General features: G+C 47.0%; 1 protein-coding gene across 14 annotated transcripts in view; it reads left to right on the top strand.

The window, feature by feature from the left end:
- Positions 1–23,860, top strand: part of BCAS1 (brain enriched myelin associated protein 1) — a 267,020-nt gene that overhangs the window by 65,042 nt on the left and 178,118 nt on the right. For all 14 annotated transcript variants that reach the window (XM_063959000.1, XM_063958999.1, XM_063958998.1 and 11 more), the window contains exon 4: positions 1,628–2,178. In XM_063959000.1, the coding sequence (XP_063815070.1) occupies positions 1,628–2,178 (551 nt within the window). The remainder of the gene's footprint in view (positions 1–1,627; positions 2,179–23,860) is intronic.

Below are 23,860 nucleotides of genomic sequence, written 5' to 3'. Positions count from 1 at the left end.
TTGTCACTTCTTTAGGATCCAGGAATGTGTCACCACTTTTTTATGCACTTCTCCCAGATCGAATTTAGTAGACTATTCACACACCTTTACTGTGAGTGCAGAGATTTGGCATATCAGATTAGCCAATTCTTGGGTGCACAAATTCGTGCGAAGTCTGTGAGTTTCATGAAAAAAAGTTGCATTAGTAGACTCACACTTACTGTAATTGTATTGACTCCTGTATGTTTATTCATGGCATTTTTGTTTCCAGTAAATTGTATTAATTAACTTGACAATCAAAGCAACTGGAATTTCTCCAGTGTAAAAAAAACATATCAAGCTACTTACGTTATACGTGACTCTTACATGTGAAACATTGTTTTCAAAAGCACTATTTGGCAAATATCTCAAACAGTTCTGGGAACAAAACAAAAGTTATAGCTCTCTATCCCAGGCACCCAGATATGTACAACTGGTCCTGGAGATATTGGCCCAGATTTATCAAGCCTTGGAGAGTGATAAATAGCGCAGTGATAACGTACCAGCCAATCAGCTCCTAACTGCCATGTACAGGCTGTGTTTGAAAAATGACAGTTAGGAGCTGATTGGCTGGTACTTTATTACCGTGCTATTTATCACTCTCCAAGGCTTGATAAATCTGGGCCATTATCTCCAGGACCAGATGTACATATCTGGGTAGAGATCTATAACTTTTGTTTTGTTTCCATTATCCCCAAGAGTGGTGTGTCTGTAAATATCAAGTTCCTATCAGATCCTGCATCATAATTCAGATACTTTCCAAGAAATTGTCTCAAACCATCCTGTAAACAGAGAAAAGATCTAAAGAAGTATGGCAGCAGAAGCTTGCAAGTTGTTACTGAATTTACTAACCATTTATAATAAATAGAAGTGTGCCTGACATGACAATAGTTCCATATATGGGAGGACATAATCCTCACACCCTTAGTCTCACTGCTGGAATACCCTGTTCCTTCCAGTGTCTAACTTTCTGTCTGAGTTTCAAAGCATTACATGACCAGGGCCCAAGGTACCTGAAGCAGCTACTGACCCCATACTGCCCCACTCGATTACTGCAATCTGTAGATTAAGGACTTTTAGCAGTACCTAGAATCTCCCGTAATTCATCTGGGGGTCGAGCTTTTAGTCATGCGGCTCCGACTCTATGGAACTCACTTCCCCGCACAGTGCGAAAGGCCCCAACTATAGAATCCTTCAAAAGTAGGGGCCCCAACTATAGAATCCTTCAAAAGTTCACAGACGTATCGCGTCGGCCCCACAGCACAGCCGACGGCCAATACATCTAACGATATATTGGCGCGTCGCTGTGTGTGTACAGGCGGGCGGCCGACTGCCCGTACACATGCTGCGGTGGCTGGCGGTGATTGACAGCTGAACTGGGCGGGCGTGTGTACACGCCCGCCCAGTTAATTACGTCAGTCGACGGATCGGGCAGTGTGTATGCTCAACACACTGTCCGATCCTTCCATAGATATATCTGCCGATCAATTGATCGGCAGATATATCTACCAGTGTGTACCCACCTTTAGTCAAGAACAGTTACTGTCGCATATATAACCTAGGTTTGATAACATATAATGTCATAATAAATATATTTGTTTATTTACAGTTTCTGCAAAACAAACTATTCAACAGGAAAAGGTGATCACTTCTTCCCAGAAAACAATAGTCATAAGTCCATTTTCAAATGGAGCTGTCACCAACATACAAACAAACCCACCACCTCCAGCGGCTAAGTCTAAATTTAGCCTGGCTATTTTACGACCATCCCCCGGGCAAACTGCTTTCCTGTCCAATGGCCTAGATGTGGGCTCTGTGAAACCAGAGTTAACTTTGATCCAAGACCAGACAGGCACAGCCAATACCCCGCAAGTCGCAGTGACACAGGAGAACATCAGTGGAGTTCAGAATCCAGCATCTTCCTCATCACTGATAACAGAGGAAGTGTCTTTATCGCCAACAAATACAATTGAGGTGGAAAGTGCACCCCCAAAGCCTAAAGAAGTCAGCATTTTTCAGAGGATATTTAAGCCAGACAAGAAGATAGAAATTGAGGCACCACTTCAGGTTGAGGTTCCAGAAAGTCAGGATGTAATGATTACTATGGACCAGAACGCAGGGTTACAGAGTGCCCAACAGATCAGTATTCCACAGACACAGGTGAGTAATCCTTCCATATTATTTTTCAGTCCTCAGTTTTTAAAATTCACCTATATTCTCGGCGCTGCTGCTGACATAGGACTCTGGAGGGTGGGTATTAAAAAAAATGGGTGCAGGGTGTGCGGTGTGGGCACCGCGCACACTGCGCCCATTATAAATACACCAGTACCCAGTGCCCTTATAAAGTATGAAACAAATAGTAAGTGCAGACTGCGCCTTTAGCTATGTGGTTTGTTACTGTGTGTACGCAGATGTGAACTTATAGAGCGAGTGATGTACACACAATTTATAGGTATAAAACTTTTCTAGTAATGAATCAATGATGAGATGCCTTTAAATACAAATTATGTCTCTTATAGTGAGGCAACAAATGTCAGAAAATAGTGTAATATTACACTAGAACAAGCAGAAACTAAAATTATGCTTTGTAGAATGCTCCATGATCGTTATTGTATAGCATTCATAAAGTGTACAAATCAGTCTGTTATGAATGTATGAATACTGCTGCAGTACATATTTACTATAGTCAGCAAGTGGTAATATAACATACAGTAAATGTTCAGCTTACATGGAAGGTTTCTGCATCTCCATTTGGTCATTATTGGTGCTGCAACTTTGTTTTGATATTTCGAAACATACCTTGGACAATCCCCTTTCCAGACTGTGGTCCCTGTCCTGGATGATACTTCTTATGAAATGGGACTTCCATTAATAGGAACAAGAGATACTGAACAGGCTACAATGTAGCCTGATTTTGGGTACACCTCAGCAATCTTGCCATACCAGCCAACTGCTATAAATACATTTCAAATATTTGCACTGGGAGTTTGGAATATTATTACTATATACCTGACTGAAGCACTGGCATGACAAAGTGGAAAGTATGTCCAAAATTAAAAACCTCTATGGTCTCATGTGCAGTAAGGTGCCTCATATGTGGATGCTCAGTTTCATCAGGAGTCCACAGCAGCATAGATGTAGAGACCTGTCTCTCAGGGAAAGATTGGGACAATATTATTTTAAATCCTTAAAAAAATGGAATAATCCCTAAAAGGTGGGTTCCAGCTAGAGATGTGCACCGACCCTAGTGTTTTTGTCTTGGTTTTTAATCTTCATAAACTTGTTGTTTTGGTTTTGCTTTGTACAAAACTGCCCTCATGTGTTTTGGTTGTGGTTTTTGGATTTTTTTTTTCTTTTCTTCCCGGAAAAATGACAAAAACAGCTAAAATCACATAATTTGGTTATTTGTTTTTCTGCTGCGGGGTACACTGGGCTCCACAAGGAATGGACAATGGGGTGTAGAGTAGGATCTTGATCCGAGGCACCAACAGGCTCAAAGCTTTGACTGTTCCCAGAATGCATAGCGCCGCCTCCTATATCACCCCGCCTCCCTGCACAGGATCTAAGTTTTGTAGTTGGTGCTGCAGTAGCAGGCACTTAACAGAGGGGTTGCTCCAGGCAGCCCTAAGAAGAGCTTTTTTTCTGAGGAAAAAAGTGAAGACTTCAAGGGCAGCAGCAGTGTTACATGTCAGTGGACATTCACGGCTGCAGCTCCGGCTCTCCCCAGTGGCACTGTACACTCCCGAGCCCTCGTTTTCGGGTAACTACAGCAGGAGGCTCCGGTTTTCTTCTTATCAGGCACACACGACGGGGGCTCTCCGGGATCGCGTGGCCACGCTTCGGGAAGTGGTAAGTGGGTCCCGCTTGTGGGACCAGGTCTTTATCGCGATCCGGCGCGGTCAGTGGGAGGCGGGCCGCGCGCGCTTGCGGTGGACAGTGTGGCAGTACAGGCGATCCCACTAGATCACCAGGGCATGGGACATGTCAGGTTTTCTCTATAAACCATTTTATTAGAGCCCGCAGTACCTGGTGGTTTTGCCAGTAGGGGGATAGAGCTTGGACCTGAAGCCCCTCCCCCAGCCCCAGGGCGCCATTTTCTGCAAATGTTCCCGCCCTGGAGCTGCATATCTGTCTCTTCCTCACTCCCTGGCAGTGTCTGCGGCGCCATTATCCCTCAGCTCACTGTTCCTGGGAATGCTTGGGCAAATCCTCCTATGTAAAGCAGCCCGGTTGTCAGTGCTGTGACTTTACAAGACACTTAAGTATTCTACCTGCCTTTTTTAGTCAGTGTTAGTTAAGAAAGAGTGCACTTAGTCAGGGTTTCCTAGTACAATTACCTTGTGATATACATCCAGTTCTTACTGTGTACTGTTATATCTATTGTTATATAGCTGTGTAAGCTAGTCCAGTGCAGTATTATTGTTAGTAATAACCTCTGCATTGTACAGACTGTGACTATTTGTGTGTGCATTTGATAGCTGAGTGGTGTCCATTTCGTGTCTTTCACTCAACCTGCTATCCCTATATTCTATTACCTGAGGGGGCTTGGTGCGTCAGGTTTTATCTAATATAGGATTTTCACAAAGATATACTGTACTACGTATTTTTCTCTGTGATTTAGTCACCATATCTCTCCTTTATCTCTGCTGGTGCTGACTACACTGCGCAGGGGTATGGGCTAGAGGTATTGTGCTGATGACAAATTTTACTGCGTTACCTGATACTGCAAGTTATATCATGTCTGCTTCTGAGGGTAACGGTTCTGGGGCTGAACACACTGCCGGTGTTGCTGAAGCCGCAGATACCTATGAGGAGAAAATATAGCAGCTTTGGGCTCTGGTTCTGGGGGCTCCTTGCCTCCCAGTGGGACGGTGTCAACGGGGGCAACTAATGACCCGCCGTGGGCCGGTTTTTCCACGCTTCTGCATACGCTAGTTCATAAACTATCACCCCCTATGGGACCCCCAATGACAGTGTAACCATTTGTGGTCCCTGCAGCTAACCCGCCGTGGGCGGACGATTTATCTGCTCAAATAAAGAAGTTGAACCAGTCCCTGACTACTAAAAAGTCTGGCCATCGCTCGCCTACGTCCAAGGGGTCCTCTAAGCGAGCGCTTGTCTCCTCACAATCCACTGCTGTCACTGACACCTCGTCGGATGAAGACGGCACTTACACTGACCCCACAGGTTCTGACTCAGATACGGCTGATGGGGAGGGTGGTTCACATGTGGATGTTCCTGATCTTTTGGAGGCAATTAAGTTAATTTTACAGATTATGGATGATCCCGAGCCATCCGTTCCTCCTAAGAACCACATAGGTTCAAGCGTCAGAAGGTGATTAAACAAGTTTTACCTCACTCTGACCACCTAATTGATATACGTCAGGAACCCTGGGAAAACCCGGGTACGAAGTTTGTTCCTCAAAAGAAGATGCTGGCTCGCTATCCCCTCGCGCCGGAGCTGTCTAAGAATTGGGAAACGCCTCCTCCAGTGGACTCACATGTGGCTAGGATGGTGGTTTCCTCAGCTCTGCCGGTCACCACCGTCACATCTCTAAAAGAGCCTACGGATAAACGTGAGGAGGGTTGTCTGAAAGCGATTTACACCCTCACGGGTGCTGCACAAAGGCCCACTATTGCAGCTACTTGGGCTGCAGAGGCCATTGAAGCATGGGCCTTGGAGTTAGATGCTGAAATCTCTTCTGACCATGCTAGACAATGCTTGTCTTATATTGTCACAGCTTCTCGTTATATTAAAGAGGCAGCTTCTGATGCCGGTATCCTGGCAGCCAAGGCCTCTACTACGTCAGTCCTGGCTCGCGGATATTGTGGCTGAGACCCTGGTCTGTGGATCTGGACTCTAGAAAAACCCTGGAGGTACTCCCTTTTAAGGGAGATATTCTGTTTGGGGAGGACTTAAATAAGATTGTGGCTGACTTGGCTACTGCCAAAACTGCCTGTCTGCCAAGTACTGCTCCTTCTGTGTCGAAGGCTAAAGGTACTTCTTTACGCCCCTTTCGTCCTTCAGGTAAAGCAAAAGGTCAGGCGTACAACAAGCAGGCCCGCACTTCCAAACCTGGTAAGCCTAAGCCCAAAAGAGCCTGGGCTGCCCGTCAGCCAGCTTCCAAGACAGATAAGCCTGCCGCATGACAGGGCGGGCCTCCCTCTGGGGGATCCCAGGGTGTGGGGCCGGCTTCTATGGTATACCCAGGAATGGTTGAAGACCACTTCAGATGCCTGGGTACGGCATAGCCTTCAAAAACCGACCCCCTCATCGATTTTGCCAGACAGATGTCCCGTTGGACAAGACAAAGGCAAACACTCTACATTCGGTGGTACAGACCCTCTTGGATACAGGAGTTGTAGTACAAGTGCCTCTTTCTAGTCCCGAAACCGAATGGGTCCTCCCGGACCATTCTCAACCTCAAGTCATTGAACAGGTTTGTGAAGGTTTCCAGGTTCCGGATGGAAACCCTTCGCTCTATAGTTCTGGCCTTGGAACCTGGGAACTTCATGGTCTCCCTGGATATACAGGATGCTTACCTGCATATGTCAGTGTCTCATCAGCAATACCTGAGATTTGCGATTGGCAACTGCCATTACCAGTTTCGGGCGTTACCTTTTGGTTTAACAACGGCTCCACTAGTCTTTACAAAAGTCATGGCGGTGATGACGGTGGTACTCCGCCGTCAAGGGGTCAGGATACTGCCATATTTGGACGACTTGTTAATCCTGGCAAGTTCCCCAGAACTTCTCCTGCGTTATCTAGATGTGACGGTCCAGTTTCTGCAAGCCCACGGGTGGCTCATCAACTGGAAGAAGTCATCCCTGATCCCTGATCAGAGCATGGTGCATCTGGGAGCACTATTGGACACTCACAACCAGCGGTTGTTCCTGTCTCAGGAGAAAGTCCTGAAACTTCAGGACAGGATTCGTTGTTTCCTGTCTCGTCCGCAAGTGTCAATACATTCGGCGATGCAGGTGCTGGGCCTCATGGTGTCAGCAGTCGACATGGTGGAGTACGCTCAATTTCACTCTTGCCCTCTCCAGAGGCTGATTCTAGCCAAATGGTACAGCCTGCCTCACCGGATCAGGTCTCAAATGATCTCATTGACTCCGGAGGTCCATCTGTTGCTGCTCTGGTGGCTCTGGGACCAACAACTGTGCAGGGACCGTCCGTTCTGGATATCCGACTGGGTCCTGTTGACGACAGATGCCAGTCTAAGAGGTTGGGGCGCGATGCTGGAGCAACACTCCCTTCAGGGGCGTTGGACCAAGGAGGAGTCCCTCCTCTCGATCAATATTCTGGAGTTGCGGGTGGTCTTCAATGCCTTGAACCTAGCCCAGCATTTGATTCAGAACCATCCTGTTCAAGTACAGTCGGACAACGCCACCACAGTGGCTTACATAAATCACCAAGGTGGCACTCGAAGCCGCCTAGCAATGAAGGAAGTTTCACGTATTCTACAGTGGGCAGAACGCCATCTACCGGCCATATCGGCAATATTCATTCCGGGAGTCCTGAATTGGGAAGCGGACTTTCTCAGTCGTCAGGACGTGCATGCCGGCGAGTGGGGCCTCCATCCAGAAGTGTTTCAGCTCCTAGTGGAAAGGTGGGGCCTTCTAGACGTAGATCTGATGGCGTCTCGACACAATCACAAGGTTCCGGTCTTCGGAGCAAGGACAAGGGATCCTCAAGCAGCATTCGTGGATGCGCTGGCGGTACCGTGGAGGTTTCGGCTGCCGTACGTGTTTCCTCCGGTGTCACTCCTGCCCAGGGTAATTCGGAAGTTCAAGCAAGAAAAAGGAATTCTGCTTCTCATAGCTCCAGCGTGGCCCAGACGGCACTGGTTCTCAGACTTGCAAGGCCTATCGTCAGAGTGTCCAATTCTACTTCCACAACGCCCAGACCTCCTCGTTCAGGGCCCCTGTGTCTACCAGGACCTAGCCTGGCTGTCTTTGACGGCGTGGCTCTTGAAGCTTCCGTCTTAAGGGCTAAAGGGTTTTCTGAGGCGGTCATTCAAACTATGTTGCGGGCCCGGAAACCGGCTTTGGCTCGGATTTACTATAGGGTCTGGCATTCTTACTTTGTTTGGTGTGCATCTAACGATTATGACGCTTCCAAGTTTAGTATAGCCAAGTTGTTGGCTTTTCTTCAGCAGGGCCAGGACTTAGGCCTGCGTCTGGCCTCCCTCAAGGTTCAAATATCTGCCTTGTCGTTGTGATTTCAGTGAAAAATTGCGACCTTACCTGATGTGCATACCTTTACTCAGGACGTGTTGCGTATCCAACCTCCCTATGTCCCGCCAGTGGCTCCTTGGGGCTTGTCGGTGGTTTTGGAGGCGTTACAAGAGTTTCCGTTTGAACCTCTTGGTTCAGCTGACCTTAAGTTGCTTTCCCTTAAGGTGGTGTTTCTGCTGACTATTGCTTCAGCTAGAAGAGTGTCGGATTTGGGTGCCTTGTCCTGTAGTTCCCCATATCTGATATTTCACCGTGACCGGGCAGTTCTTAGGACTCGTCCCAGCTATCTACCTAAGGTGGTTTCTTCGTTCCACCTTAATCAGGAGATTGTAGTTCCGGCACTTGTTTCGCCTGATCTGTCTCCCAAAGAGCGGTCTTTGGATGTGGTACGGGCTCTCGTATCTATGTGAAGAGAACTGCTCCTATTAGGAAATCTGATTCTCCTTTTGTTGTGTTTGGGTTTCACAAACGGGGCGGGCCTGCTCACAAGCAAACTCTGGCCAGATAGATTAGAATGGTGATTGCACATGCTTATGTGAAGGCTGGTGTCTCTGCTCCTGATCACATTAAGGCCCATTCTACTCGGTCGGTTGGACCTTCTTGGGCGGCCCAATGTGGTGCGACCCTTGAACAATTGTGCAAGGCGGCTACGTGGTCCTCTGTGAACACGTTCATAAGGTTCTATGCCTTCGAAACTGCCGCTTCCCAGGATGCTTCCTTTGGATGCCGGGTTCTTGTGCCCGCTACAGTGCGTCCCCTCCCATAAGGAACTGCTTTAGGACATCCCCATTGTCCTTCCTTGTGGAGCCCAGTGTACCCCGCAGCAGAAAACGAGTTTTATGGTAAGAACTTACCTTTGTTAAAACTCTTTCTGCGAGGTACACTGGGCTCCACAAGGCGCCCACCCTGACGCACTTAGCTTCTTTGGGTTGGTATGGCATTAGCCGCTGACACGTCTCCTGTTGTGAGAATGCGGTGTGGTGGCTACTAACCGTTGTCGTCTCTTTTCCTGCTACTGCATTGGACTGGTTGACTAAAAAACTGAGATCCTGTGCAGGGAGGCGGGGTGATATAGGAGGCGGCGCTATGCATTCTGGGAACAGTCAAAGCTTTGAGCCTGTTGGTGCCTCGGATCAAGATCCTACTCTACACCCCATTGTCCATTCCTTGTGGAGCCCATTGTACCTTGCAGAAAGAGTTTTAACAAAGGTAAGTTCTTACCATAAAACTCGTTTTTGTTCCTACGGTATTCATAACCTCAATAACATATATTTCTGGTAAATTTTGACCACCCCACAGCTCACGATATTGTTTTTATCCAGTTTAGGCCTTAGGGCTGAACCAAGCTAGCTGGCTGAATAAGCTAAGTGACAGCAGTGGGCAGCACAAACACGTGACAGTTCAACTTCAAACATGGCACATCTAGAAAACAGAGTGGCACTGCAGTGGCAGACAGGATGGTAGTTTAATAAACTATACAACCCCATAAAAAGTAACCAGGAATGTTTTCATTAATGAAGGACTAGCTCAGAGACCCGAGCGAACTACAAGGAAATGTAAGTGGAGTATATAGTGGAAGGCAGGTAAAAGAATGATTGATTGATTGATTGATTGATTGATTGATTACTTATTTAAAAAAAAAGAAAATTGAGATGTGGATTATATCGACCTTCTGTTTTACAGCAACTCAGGAGAAAAAAGGCCATAAAACAATACAAAAAGGATTGATTACTTGATTATTCAAAAAAAATTAAACTGAGATGATGTGGACTATATCAACCTTCTGTTTTGCAGCAAAGTCAGGAGAGAAAAGGCCATAAAAGAATACACAAATGATTGATTGATTGATTGATTGATTGATCGATCAATTAAAATTAATATGTGTGAGGCCTAGATTAAGAGCTGTAGACTGTTCTGCACTGCAGGGGGTGGCCATAACATACAAGAATGATCAATCAGTTGATTGATTAATTAATTAAAATCAACATGTGTGAGGCCAAGCTCAAGAGTGACCTCAATTAACCTAGTGTTTACTCTAGGATTTTTTTAGGGCAGGGTGCTGATCACGGGGAGGGCACATTTTTCATTCGTGAGGGCACATTTTTAAGTTATAAGGGCAAAATTAGGTACATACTATAATGCTTGGTGCTCCCATTCCTACAGGCGAAAGCATGGACAGTGCGCGCCGGAGGCGCGCAGCAAAAATTTAGGGGCGTTGTTTCGTGGGGAAGGGGCGTGACCAGATAATAGTACCAAATCACATTATACCACACAATAGTGCCGCTCATACACATTGCACCAGGTAGAATCTCCTATACACACTGCGCCAGGTAGAGCACGTTCTACATAATGCGCATATTGGAGAGAGCACTGGGGCACACTGCACAAGGGAGAGATAGCAGTTGGGACAGTGCTGGGGGGCAAGGGGATTAGGAGCAGGTAGTACTGTAGTCAGTGTTAGGGGTATGGAGGCATTAGTACCCAGGATACCCACTCCCCAATTACCTTTTAAGATCAGCTCCTCTCTGAGATGTGTGTATGCTGGGCACTATGTGTGGACATAGGATTGTATGTATGCTTGGCACTGTGTATGGGAGAGGTGGGGTGTATATTGAGCATTATGTGGGTATGGAGGGTGTAATGGGCACTGTGGGGTGTGTATGCTGGCAATGTGGGAGTGTACATATGCTGGGCACTGTGTGGGCATGAAGGGTGTAGAATAAGCACAGTATGGGTATGAAGGGTGTTATAGGCACCGTGGGGGTGTACATATGCTGGGCACTGTGGGTGTATAATGAGCACTGGGTGGGTATGGAGGGTGTTATGGGCACTGTGGGGTGTGTATGCTGGGCACTGTGGTGGTGTGCATATGCTGGGCACCGTGTGGGTGTATGTTGTCCACTGTGGGGGTATTGGGTGTGTTTATGTTGGGCAGTGTGGTGGCATGGGTGAAGTAAATAATGGGCACTGCCCCAGCCCCGACCATTTCTATCATTAGCCGAATTACGCCCCCCACCCCGCTCTGTTAGTTGCTTACAAGTTTAACTTTGGCTACATGCGGCTGTACTCCATGGGGACAAAGTTAAACTTGTAAGCAACTAACGGAGCGGGTTGGGGGGCGGCTGTACTCCATGGGGACAGAGACATGGCTACAAGATGGTGAAGCTCAGCAATAGATGCATTGGATGAGGGCGCGCGTTGCTCACAAGTGACATACAGTATCTACCAGAACAGTCTCCCAGCACTGCCGTACCTTTAGTAACAGCAATGTTACCCGCTGTCAGTAGGTTCCGGAGGGCGGAAGCAGAGAACCTAACCCGTTCCAGCGTCTCAGCTATTTTCCAAGCGACCTCGCACCAGCAAACAAGTAGTGTAGTCAGTCCCTGGAGCAGCATGCTGGCGGGCAGGGAGGAGGGAGGGTCGTCTCAGGCGGGCTTCGATAGCGAGACACTGCAACTGGATGGGGAGACGCTGCCGGCACCAATTGGATGATGAGACGCTGGCGGCGATTGGATGACGCGGCGCTGCCGGCGGTGATTGGATGAGGAGGCACTGGCGGTGATTGGATGAGGAGGTGCTGCCAGCGGCGATTGGATGAGGAGGTGCTGCTGGCGGCGATTGGATATAGCAGCGCGTATTTTGCGATCACATGGGGGGAGAAGAGACAGCGCGGCGGGGGGAGAAGACAGCTCTTAGCAGGGCGGGCGCAAACGGGCAGGGCGCATTCTGTCACTCAAAAAAGGGGCAGGGCGCAGCGCCCTGCGAAAGAAGCTTAGAGTGAACACTATAACCCTGCAGTCTACTGCAGACCCCAGAGTTCCCACCATAGACAATACTGGGGATTGTGATTCTCCATTATAGTCTATGTGTGTCCGTCTGATTGACAGGCCAAGAGCGGATAGCCAATCAGAAGAGTGCTATGACGTGGTGCTCCCTTATTGGCTGGTGGGTCCACTAGTGACAGGAGTCATGAGGGGTCACGGCGTTCGGGGGAAAGGGGGATCATGTGTAAACATGGATCCCCGTCAGTTGCGTGGTTCAGGTTTTTTCCGTTGTTTTTTTTTTAATCCCTGCATGCCTACATGGAACAAAGAGAACCAATCTTAGGTGAGTATAATTTTTTTTTTCACAGGTACCCTAATGGATTATACTGGAGAAGGGGACGTGAATGTAGGTAAGTATGTAAGTGTGTATGAGTGTGTAAGTGTGTGTTAATAAAATTTTATTGTCATGGTGTGTGTGTGTGTGTGTGTGTGTGTGTGTGTGTGTGTGTGTGTGTGTGTGTGTGTGTGTGTGTGTCTGTGTGTGTCTGTGTTTATTTGAATATTTACTTTGTTGTGGAACTACAGGTGCCAGGGGGCCCTTTAATGCCCTTCATGCTGGTACTTGTGGTTCTACAAGTACCAGCATGTGGGGGAGGCTTACTGGATTCTGTAGTTCCACAGCAAAAATGAGATTTATGGTAAGAAGTTACCGTTGTTAAATCTCTTTCTGCGAGGTACACTGGGCTCCACAGGGAATGACATTGGGGTATAGAGTAGGATCTTGATCCGAGGCACCAACAGGCTAAAAGCTTTGACCTTCTTCCCATATTGCATAGCGCCGCCTCCTCTATAACCCGGCCTCCGTGCACAGGAGCTCAGTTTTTGTTAACCAGTCCAATGCAGTAGCAGGTAAAAGAGACGACAACTGTTAGTAGCCACATACACCGCATTCTCACGACAGGAGAAAGTGTCAGCGGCTAATGCCATACCAACCCAAAGAAGCTAAGTGCGTCAGGGTGGGTGCCCTGTGGAACCCAGTGTACCTTGCAGAAAGAGATTTAACAACGGTAAGTTCTTACCATAAATCTCGTTTTCCACTGCGGGATACACTGGGCTCCACAGGGTATGACATTGGGGATGTCCTAAAGCAGTTCCTTATGGGAGGGGATGCACTGTAGCGGGCACAAGAACCCGGCGTCCAAAGGAAGCATCCTGGGAGGCGGAAGTATTGAAGGCATAGAACCTTATGAACATGGTCACTGAGGACCAAGTAGCCGCCTTGCACAATTGTTCTCAATGGTTGCACCACGGCGGGCTGCCCAAGAAGGTCCAACCGACTGAGTAGAATGGGCCTTAATGGTAGCAGGAGCTGGAAGGCCAGCCTGTACATGAGCATGTGCAATCACCATTCAAATCCATCTGGCCAGGGTCTGCTTGTGAGCAGGCCAGCCACGTTTGTGAAAACCAAACAGAACAAAGAGAGAATCTGACTTCCTGATGGAGGCAGTTCTCTTCACGTAGATATGGAGAGCCCGTACCACATCCATAGACCGCTCTTTGGTAGACAATTCAGGAGAGGCAAAGGCTGGAACCACAAACTCCTGATGAAGGTGGAAAGAAGATACCACCTTAGGTAAATACCCGGGACGTGTTCTAAGAACCGACCGATCACGGTGAAAAATCCGTCACCCGTCTAGCAGAGGCAATAGCCAGAAGAAACAATACCTTAAGAGAAAGCCACTTAAGGTCTGCAGTTCCAAGAGGTTCAAACGGAGACCCTTGCAACGCCTCCCAAACCACCAACAAGTCCCAAGGGGCCACAGGCGGGACATAGGGAGGTTGAATCCGCAACACACCCTGAGTGAACGTATGTACATCAGGTAAAGTCGCAATTTTTCTCTCGAACCAACCCGACAAGGCAGAAATATGAACCTTGATGGAGGCCAGATGAAGGCCCAAGTCCAGGCCCTGTTGTAGAAAGACCAAAAGTTTGGCCATACTAAACTTGTAAGCGTCATGATTGTTAGATGCGCACCATACAAAGAACGAATTCCAGACCCTATGGTAAATCCGAGCAGAAGCGGTTTTCAGGGCCTTCGACATGGTTTGAATGACCACCTCAGAAAATCCTTCGGTCCTCAAGACGGAAGCTTCAAGAGCCACACCGTCAAAGCCAACCGGGCTAAATCCTGATATACACAGGGGCCCTCTATCAAGAGACCCTGAAGGTCTGAGAACCAATGCCGTTTGGGCAATGCGGGAGCGATCAGAAGTAGAAGTCCTCCTTCTTGATTGAACTTCCTTATTACTCTGGGCAGGAGTGACACCAGAGGGAACACGCATGACAGTTGAAAGTTCCATGAAATTGCCAGTGCGTCCACAAACGCTGCTAGAGGATCCCTTGTCCTTGCTCTGAAGACCAGAACCTTGTGATTGTGTTGAGACGCCATCAGGTCCACATCTAGAAGGCCCCACCTGTCCACGAGGAGTTGAAACGCTTCTGGATGGAGGCTCCACTCTCCGGCATGTACATCCTGATGACTGAGAAAGTCCACTTCCCAGTTTAGGATCCTCAGAATGAATACTGACGATATGGCTGGCAGATGGTGTTCCGCCTACTGAAGAATCTGTGATACTTCCCTCATTGCCATGCGGCTTCAATTGCCGCCTTGATGATTGATGTATGCCACCGTGGTGGCGTTGTCCGACTGTACTTGAACAGGTCTGTTCTGTATTAAATGCTGGGCCAAGTTCAATGAGTTGAACACTGCCCGTAATTCCAGAATGTTTATCAGGAGGAGAGACTCCTCCTTGGTCAACCGACCCTGAACGGAGTGTTGCTCCAACACCGCACCCCAACCTCTTAGACCGGCATCCGTCGTCAGAAGGACCCAGTTGGAGATCCAGAAGGGACGACCCCTGCTCAATCGTTGGTCCTGAAGCCACCAGCTCAGTGACAGACGGACCTCCGGAGACAAGGAGATCATTTGAGACCTGATCCGGTGAGGCAGGCCGTCCCACTTGGCAAGAATCAGCTTCTACCGAGGGCGGGAATGGAATTGAGAGTACTCCACCATGTCAAAAGACGACACCATGAGACCTAGCACTTGCATTGCCGAATGTATCAACACTTGCGGACGAGATAGGAAGCATCGAATCCTGTCCTGAAGCTTCAGGATTTTCTCCTGAGACAAGAACAACCGCTGGTTGTGAGTGTCCAACAACGCCTCCTTGTGCACCATGCTCTGAGCAGGAACCAGGGAAGATTTCTTCCAGTTGATGAGCCACCCATGGGCTTGCATAAACTGGATTGTCAGATCCAGATGGCATAGGAGAATTTCTGGGGAATTTGCCAGGATCAACAAGTCGTCCAGGTATGGTAGGATCCTGACCCCTTGATGGTGGAGCACAGCCGTCATTACCGCCATGACCTTGGTGAAGACTCGCGGAGCCGTGGTCAAACCAAAAGGTAACGCCCAAAATTGGTAATGGAGGTTGCCAACTGCAAACCTTAGGTATTGCTGATACGACATTGCAATGGGAATGTGCTGGTAAGCATCCTGTATGTCCAGGGAGACCATATAATCCCCAGGTTCCAATGCCAGAACAATAGAGCAAAGAGTTTCCATACAAAACTTGGAGACCCTCACAAATTTGTTCAAGGACTTGAGGTTGAGAAAGGGCCAGGAAGACCCATTCGGTTTCGGGACTAGGAACAGCGGTGAATAGTTCCCCTTGCCTCTCTGAGCCAGAGGCACCTGTGCTACCACTCCTGTGTCAAGGAGGGACTGTACCACCGAATGAAGAGTTTTTGCCGTCACCTGATTTGAAGGTACGTCTGTCAGGAAAAATCGATGAGGGGGACGATTTTTGAAGGATACGGCGTAACCTCGAGTGACGATTTCCCATACCCAGGCATCAGAAGTGGTCTTCAACCATTGCTGGGTATACCCTAGAAGTTGGCCCCACACCCTGGGATCCCCCAGAGGGAGGCCCGCCCTGTCATGCAGCAGGCTTGTCAGTCTTGGAAGCAGGCTGACGGGCAGCCCAGGCCCATTTGGGTTTGGGCTTATTGGGTTTGGAAGTGCGAGCCTGTTTCGGGTACGCCTGACCCTATTCTTTCCCTGAAGGACAAAAGGAGCGAAAGGAAGTACTCTTAGCCTTCGGCAGTACTAGGTAGACAAGCTGTTTTAGCAGAAGCTAAGTCAGCCACTATCTTGTTGAGGTCTTCTCCGAAAAGGATGTCTCCCTTAAAAGGGAGTACCTCCAGGGTTTTCTTAGAGTCCAGATCCACGGACCAGGACCGCAACCATAGAATCCAGCGAACCAGTATGGACGTAGTAGAAGCCTTGGCCGCCAGTATACCGGCATCAGAAGCTGCCTCTTTAATGTAATGAGAAGCTCTGACAATATACGATAAGCATTGTCTAGCATGATCAGAAGCGTTGGAAGACATCTCAGCTTCCAACTTCTGAGCCCACGCTTCAATAGCCTCTGCAGCCTATATCGCTGCAATGGTGGGCTGATGTGCAGCACCAGCTAGGGTGTAAATCACCTTTAAACAACCCTCCACATGCTTATCCGTCGCTTCTTTCAGAGACGTGATGGTAGTTACTGGCAGAGCTGAGGATACCACCAGCCGTGCCACCTGCGAATCCACTGGCGGGGATGTTTCCCAATTTTTACTTAGCTCCACAGCGAGGGGATAGTGAGCCAGCATCTTCTTGTGAGGCGTGAATTTCTTTCCTGGATTCTCCCAGGATTCTCCTGACATATGTCAACTAAAAGATCAGAATGAGGTAAAACTTGTTTAACCACTTTCTGACATTTAAATCTGTCGGGTTTCTTGGGGCCAGCATCAGGCTCTGGGTCATCAGTAATTTTAAGAATGAGCCTGATAGCCTCCAACAAGTCAGGAACATCCACCTGTGAAACACATTCCCCATCAGAAGCGTCAGGATCAGAATCTGTGGGGTCAGTATAAACGGGATTTTGGTGGATTGTGTGGAAGTAATGGCCCGCTTACAGGACCCTTTGGTCTTAGGCGGGCGAGGGTTAGACTTCTGAGTAGTCAGTGATTGGTTCAATTGCTGTAACTGAGCAGACAGTTGATCTGTCCATGGTGGGTTAACCGCGGGGACCATAAACGGTTGTACCGGCACAGGAGGTCCCATAGGGGGCGCAAGTCTAGTTATCAGCATATTCAATAGCATGGAGAAAGTAGCCCAAGGCGGGTCATTTTGAAACCCCGTTGCTACGATCCCACTGGGGGGTAAGGAACCCCCAGAACCTGAACCCTCAGCTGCTATATTTTCCTCAAATGTGTCTGTAGCGTCACCACCACACAATGGTGGTCATTCAGAGTTGATTGCAGCCAGCAACTTTTTGCTGCTGCTGCGATCAATAGTCCACGTCTATGGGGGAGTGTATTTTAGCTTAGCAGGGCTGCGATCGCTTGTGCAGCCCTGCTAAGCTAAAAATAATTCAAGCAAAAGTAGACTAGGCCTGGACATACTTACCCTGTGCGATGGATCCAACGATGATGGGCCCGGCTTTGACGTCACTCATCCGCGCTCCGTTCTGCTGGACACGCCTGCGTTATACTCACCACTCCCCGAAAACGGCTCCAAACAGTCCAGATCCGCCCAGCCATGCCTCCGTCTGTCAATCTTCTTTGCGGTCCATCCTGCGACCGCTTTCTTCTTTAGGCGCAACGTAACCCGGCAACCACTGTCACCGGGCAACGTCACGCATGCGCGCAGCGGCAGCCGCGCATGCGCATTCCGCACCGCAGTGAAAAACTGCTGAGTGCGAATGGGTGTGGGATCAGCCCCAGCACCATTGCCCTTTATAACTGACATATCCGAAAGCTCAGTACAATATCAGCAGCACAATACCTGACAAGAACCTACTGTGCAGTGTAACAGCACAAACAGGGAATTTAAGAGGTATATGGTGACTAAAAATCACAGAGAAAAATACACACTGAGTATATCTTGTTAAATACCTATATTAAATGATAAACCTGACGCACCTAGCCCCCTCAGGTTATAGAATATAGGGATAGCAATTTGAGTGAGATACACGAAATGGAGGTCACACAGCAGCTATATGCACACACACAGTCACATTGTACAATGCAGAAAATATGACATGCAATAAAACTGCACTGGACTAGCAATACAAAGTAGTACTAAGTATAGCTATACACTCAATAGATATAACAATGCACAGTAAAGACTGGATGTATATCACAGGGTACTTGTACTATATAACCCTGACTAAATGCACTCTCTTAACTAACACTGTCAGCAGACATGTAGAATACTTAAGTGTCCTATAAAATGCATAGCGCTGACATGCAGGCGGCTTTACGGGGGAGGATTTGCCCAAACAATCCCAGGATCAGCTCAGCTTGCTATAATGGCGCCCAAACACTGACAGGGAGTGAGGGAGATAGAGAAATGCAGCTCCAGGGCGGGAACATTTACTCTAAATGGCGCCCTGGGGCTGGGGGAGGGGCTACAGGTCAAAGCCTTATCCCCCTGCTGGACTTCACTACCGGGTACTGTGGGCTATATAAAAAACGTTGTTGTTTTTTTTAAATCAAAACTGACGTGTGCCCTTGCCCTGGTGGTCTAGTGGGGTCCCTGTACTGCTACAGTGTCCACGCCAGCGCGCACGCCCCGCCTCCCACTGGCCGCGCGGGATAGTGATTTCCAGCAGGTCCCATCTGAGGGACCCACTTACCTCCTCCCTGTGTGCGGCCACAAATGCGAAAAAATTAAACAGATGTGGCAAGCGGCATAATAGCATGGGGTTTCTCTGTGACCAATTTTCCCATGCCCCAATCCCGCGAGTCATGCACCTTGTGTCTCTATTGGAAAGATGGGGGGAGGAGTGTTTGCGCCAATTCACTATCTGGCACAGGACACCAAAAGTCTCATTACAGCTCTGGTCTACAGTCTTTAATTTAGAAATAATTACAATGAGAAACATCTGCACACAGCAAGCTGTTGACGCTGGATTTAATTTAACACACTGATTACATTAAAGGCTCTGTGGATTTTCCAGTAGTACAAGTCAGTCACATATCCGGAACAATGGTAAATATAACGTGAGCAAACATGAGCCACAGCCAAGTCGTACAAAGAAAGTTAAGGTTGATATTTAGGAAATGTTGATTTATGCAGTGAAAACAAAATAGGATCAGCCACATAGACTAAGCAATTAAACTGCTACTTAATGGTAGTGGGTGTAGGGCAAATGAAGTAAATAGTGGTGGGCATATCACTGACTGCCAGAGCAGGATAAACTTTTTAACTTGTCACCTCTGGTGCCCATCAGCTTAAACACAATGAAGCCAAGAAATATTATGCAAATGATGGTAAAAAAAAAACCAAACATCTGAATAGCTCTCAGTGACAGTTCCCACCACATATATTTGCATTTGAAGTTAACCCACCCACTTACTTGCATTCAGATTTGTTAAACCACATTTGCCCCAGTTGCTTTATTCAAGTTGAGTGAGCTGCAAATTTCATGTGACTCAGTCATCAGAGGTTTACTGAGAACGTGGAACTTAGAAAAGGAGACAACAAGGTGGAACGAATATCTGTTGCAGACAATAATATCGGGGGCGTGTGCAGAAAGCTAGACTTAGTGATCGCTTGTTGCACAGGCAGTGAGATTAGCAGATCACGTGCACTTTTTATTTACACAAAAATGTTGTCTTGCTGGAGAGGTTCTTGCACAACAGTTACAGTATGCCGAACAAATCACCATACAGTAGCAAGTCGCAACACAAATCAAATACAACTACAAGTAAATATATATATTCCCTTCCTGGGACAGAAGTGGGGTAGCCCAAAGTCCCAAACTAAGAAACACTGAGATTTAGTTCAAGATTTTTGGAATGTTTTGGGGGTTCTAATCTCATTTGTTTAGAACTCAAACTATATTTAATTGTACTGCAAGTTATGAGCAGAGTAGTAAAATACATGGAAAGGAAATCTAATATAATGGGTGGTTACCCAGTGGTGCTTGGGAAATGCCTGTGGCACTTACATGCATTTGTTATCCTGGTCCTGGAGTATACGGAGCGCATGTGGTTTAACTGGTGAGAGAAATTAGTATGTGTGACTTTGATAGCAATTATTATGTGATTATCAATTCTATGGACTTTTCTGTTTGTCAAAGCAAGAACTTAATACATTACAGGAATTTTAACGTAATATAATACATTCTGTAAGCCTAGTTTCAGTGCCCCCACTTTTGCTGCTAATTTTGTAAAAATCAGACTGTTATAAAGAGACTACAGCATACCCTCCAACATGACCCGCCCTATTAGGTACAAAATGCTCTGTTTCTGGACTTCCCTCTTAATTTATGATTTCCATCACCTGTGTTGAACTAGTTAAATGATAAGAAACCTGTTTCTTCACCAGTGATGGCAATAATAAATTAAGAGGGAAGTCCAGAAACAGAGCATTTTGTACCTAGTGGGGCGGGTCATGTTGGAGGGTATGCTATAGTAAGCAGCCTCATTAAGTTGCAGCAATTCATTAATTCCTTTCTGTCTTTTGTCCTTCTCTCAGCTCCCAAAGATTTCAGCCTCAGCTACTAGTATGGGAGTGCAAAGAGTTACTCCTACAAAGCTTTCCAAGTCTCCTGACCTGAGTACGTACCACCTGGTCAGGTGATGAGGTGCTTGTAGAGCAAATACACAAGAGGAAAACCCTTTTCCAAACCATGCATACCTCGCAACTATGCTAAGTTCACGAGCGTTTTAAGGAAGGAGGGGCCTGTGTGCAGATTTCTGGGGCTTCGTAAGCCTTAGTGCTGCTTGGGTAATGGGCCCCTTAAGGTTCTAATTTGACTGCTATATTATAAGAAGTTGCAGTACACATCTCTACTCTATATGTGTTGTCCTTCAACAGTGCAATGCTGATATTGTAGAGCTGGACACATCATGAGATAGCATTCACAGGATGCTGAAACTTAGGTCCTGATTCTGTTTTTAAAGTAAAGCAAAAACAAGCAAGTAACTGTGCACCTGCACACAACCATGTTGCACTGCGGGTGGGGCAGATATAACATGTGCAGAGAGATTAGATTTGAGTGGGGTGTGTCCAAACTGAAATCTAAATCGCAGTATAAAAATAAAGCTGTCTAATATTTGTGGGCTACATACAAAATCAGCCAGTATTTACCCTGCATAGAAACAATATAAATGTATTTGCTCCCCTTGTAGGGCAACATGGTTTGTTCCAGATATTTAGTTACTTTCTTTTTTTGCTTTTACTTCCAAATTAGAATCACAACTTAAGCTGCCAGCCAGGGGCGGATTTAGGGGTGGGGGTGCCCTGGGCACAACAGTAACGTCCACCCCTGCGTCTGCCTACTTTTATTATTTTTATTGATTGGTTGTAAGCCCTCATTTGATGATAGCCAATTTAATAGAATAATAATAAAAAAATCCACTAACTATGCCATTTTAATTATGTATACATATTTACTAAGTGGGACAGCTTACAGGGCAGTCTGTACATGTCCTACACTCCATTCAAGATGGCATATGGTAAAGTGGAAATATTCTTTAGTTACTGGTATATATCTGGCTGACAGTACCAACACAAGCATCCAAGTGCCGCTCCCAAACAAGTGACGCCCCTAGACACGTGCCTCACGTGCCTAATGGGACATTTGCCACTGGTGCCAGCTATGTGCTGGAAAAGACATATATACATAGTGCTGCCTTGGCTTACAAATGTGGATGTGCAAAGCATCCACTAGTGTGTGCACCTGGTCATAGATCACAAATTAATAACTTGTATAGCTGCGTGGTATTCAGGGCTGCCAAGAAATCACATGGATCCTGGTACTAGGGAAAACAGGATCTATCATGGAATTCTGGCCATGCCCCCCGTTGTGTGCCCTCTGCTGAGGCTGTGGCAGACACTGAAGTGGGCACACACCATCTACACTTCCCTGGCAGGTTAGGTCTGAGAGGCCCAGGCCCTTTGCAAACACTTCCCCCACACCCCCATTGGTGATTTTCAGAGGATAAATGACTATCAAATATTGCTAGTAGTCCCTACATTCCATGGAATGCCCCTGTATAAATGTGTCCATATAAAAGAGAATGTTGTTACACTGTGCATGCAGCTTGTTTCTGTAACCTCCATGAATTCCACAATGTGCCCTCAAAGTGTCCATACACCCATACAGAGCTATGCTGTCATGTAACAGAATCCACCTCTCACTGAGGAGAAGCCATTGAAACAACATTTCAAGTACCAGTAACAATGGTTCCAGTGATAGCAAAGCAGCATTAATAGCCTGACTTTACAATCAGTCCTACTCTACAGCAGTCACTCTTCATTAACATGCAGAAATGCCACATATGTGTCTTTCATTGGATTACGTGTTTTGTCTATTGTAGTTGCACTTAATTAAGTGTAAAAATGAAATGCAGAAATGTCATATAAAACATTAGTGACTGTGACCATTGTACAATATTTGTAGAAGATAAAAAAATTCCACATAAAAATCATAAAGTAAAATGATAGATAATAAAGTGTCAATAAAATAATCTATTCGCTGTTTACTTTTGTGCGCTACCCTGGAATAGGGATAGGACTCTGATGAAGACAGACAGACAGACAGGCAGGAGCAGTATGTGCTCAAAGATTAATTTGGACAAGGGTTTTATTAGAGGTTGGTGCCCAGGATGGGAGCAAAGAGCTCTGACAGCCTTTCAATTAGAGTTTGCTTTCCCACGTGAGTGGTGGGCCCAGGTGCAACAGCATGCTTTAGGCCCCCCACCCCTGGCCCCAATGCCGAATCCCAAAGTAGACACTCTTTATGCATATCAGGAAAAAAAGCAACACCTCGGGGCACACAGTATTTATTGATGCACAATGTAAAATAGTCTTGATAATCCTGATTTGATTAAAGACTATTTTGCATTGTACATGAATAAATACTGACACCCTGCGTGGAGTGTGTACTGTGTATGTAGGGAATGGGTCGGACGCAGGGGCAGATTGGGAACAAAAAGCGGCCCTGGAAAAATTTGTACTAGTGGCCCCACATGGGCAGCACCAGAGGTGTAAGGTCTAGCCATGGGCCAGGGCAGCAGCACCCTCCCCCCAAAACTTTCCAGATAGTGGGGATGTCCAGCATCAAGGGGGAAGTTAAAAAGAAATAAAATTAAATATTATGAGCACATTATATGATATACCTTCAGAATTTAGGAAACTATATAATTCTTTAGAAATATATATTTTCTTACACCAACCCTATCCCAATCACTATTCACTCAATCTTATATGTCAGCCAAGCAGGCAGACAGAGCATACACTACATCATCTGCAATCACAGGCTAAGTAGCAAAGTAATTTTCATATATGTAAATTATTTTACATCTTATTCATTATGTCTATGAAAAGGACCACATGTCCTCAAACAAAACAGGCCCCACTGGTGCGTTGGCCCACCAGGAAGCTTCCCTGTGAACCCTATAGCCAATCCGCCTCTGGTCGGATGGCACAGCACAAGTGTGAATGGGATGGGCGGCGAATCCAAAGAGTCTTTACTTGCCTGGACCCATGACAGAACTCCAGTGTTGCTCGTCCTCTCCTTCCTTGGTTTTGGGCTGGGGCGGTCACAAGATTGTGATTCCAATCACTGGCTGTAAGATCAGGACTGCTTGAGAGAGGAAAAGCCGGGGTCTTGGAGAGGGAAGGGGTCCCTTACTCATCTCCAGGGGTGATGCTAGCCTTTCAGTCACCCAGCACAAACCCTTATTACATACCCCCTTCCATCCCTGTGGA

The sequence above is a fragment of the Pseudophryne corroboree genome, chromosome 3, assembly GCF_028390025.1.
Source record: "Pseudophryne corroboree isolate aPseCor3 chromosome 3, aPseCor3.hap2, whole genome shotgun sequence".
Taxonomy (NCBI): domain Eukaryota; kingdom Metazoa; phylum Chordata; class Amphibia; order Anura; family Myobatrachidae; genus Pseudophryne; species Pseudophryne corroboree.
This window is presented reverse-complemented; position numbering and strand designations above follow the sequence as displayed.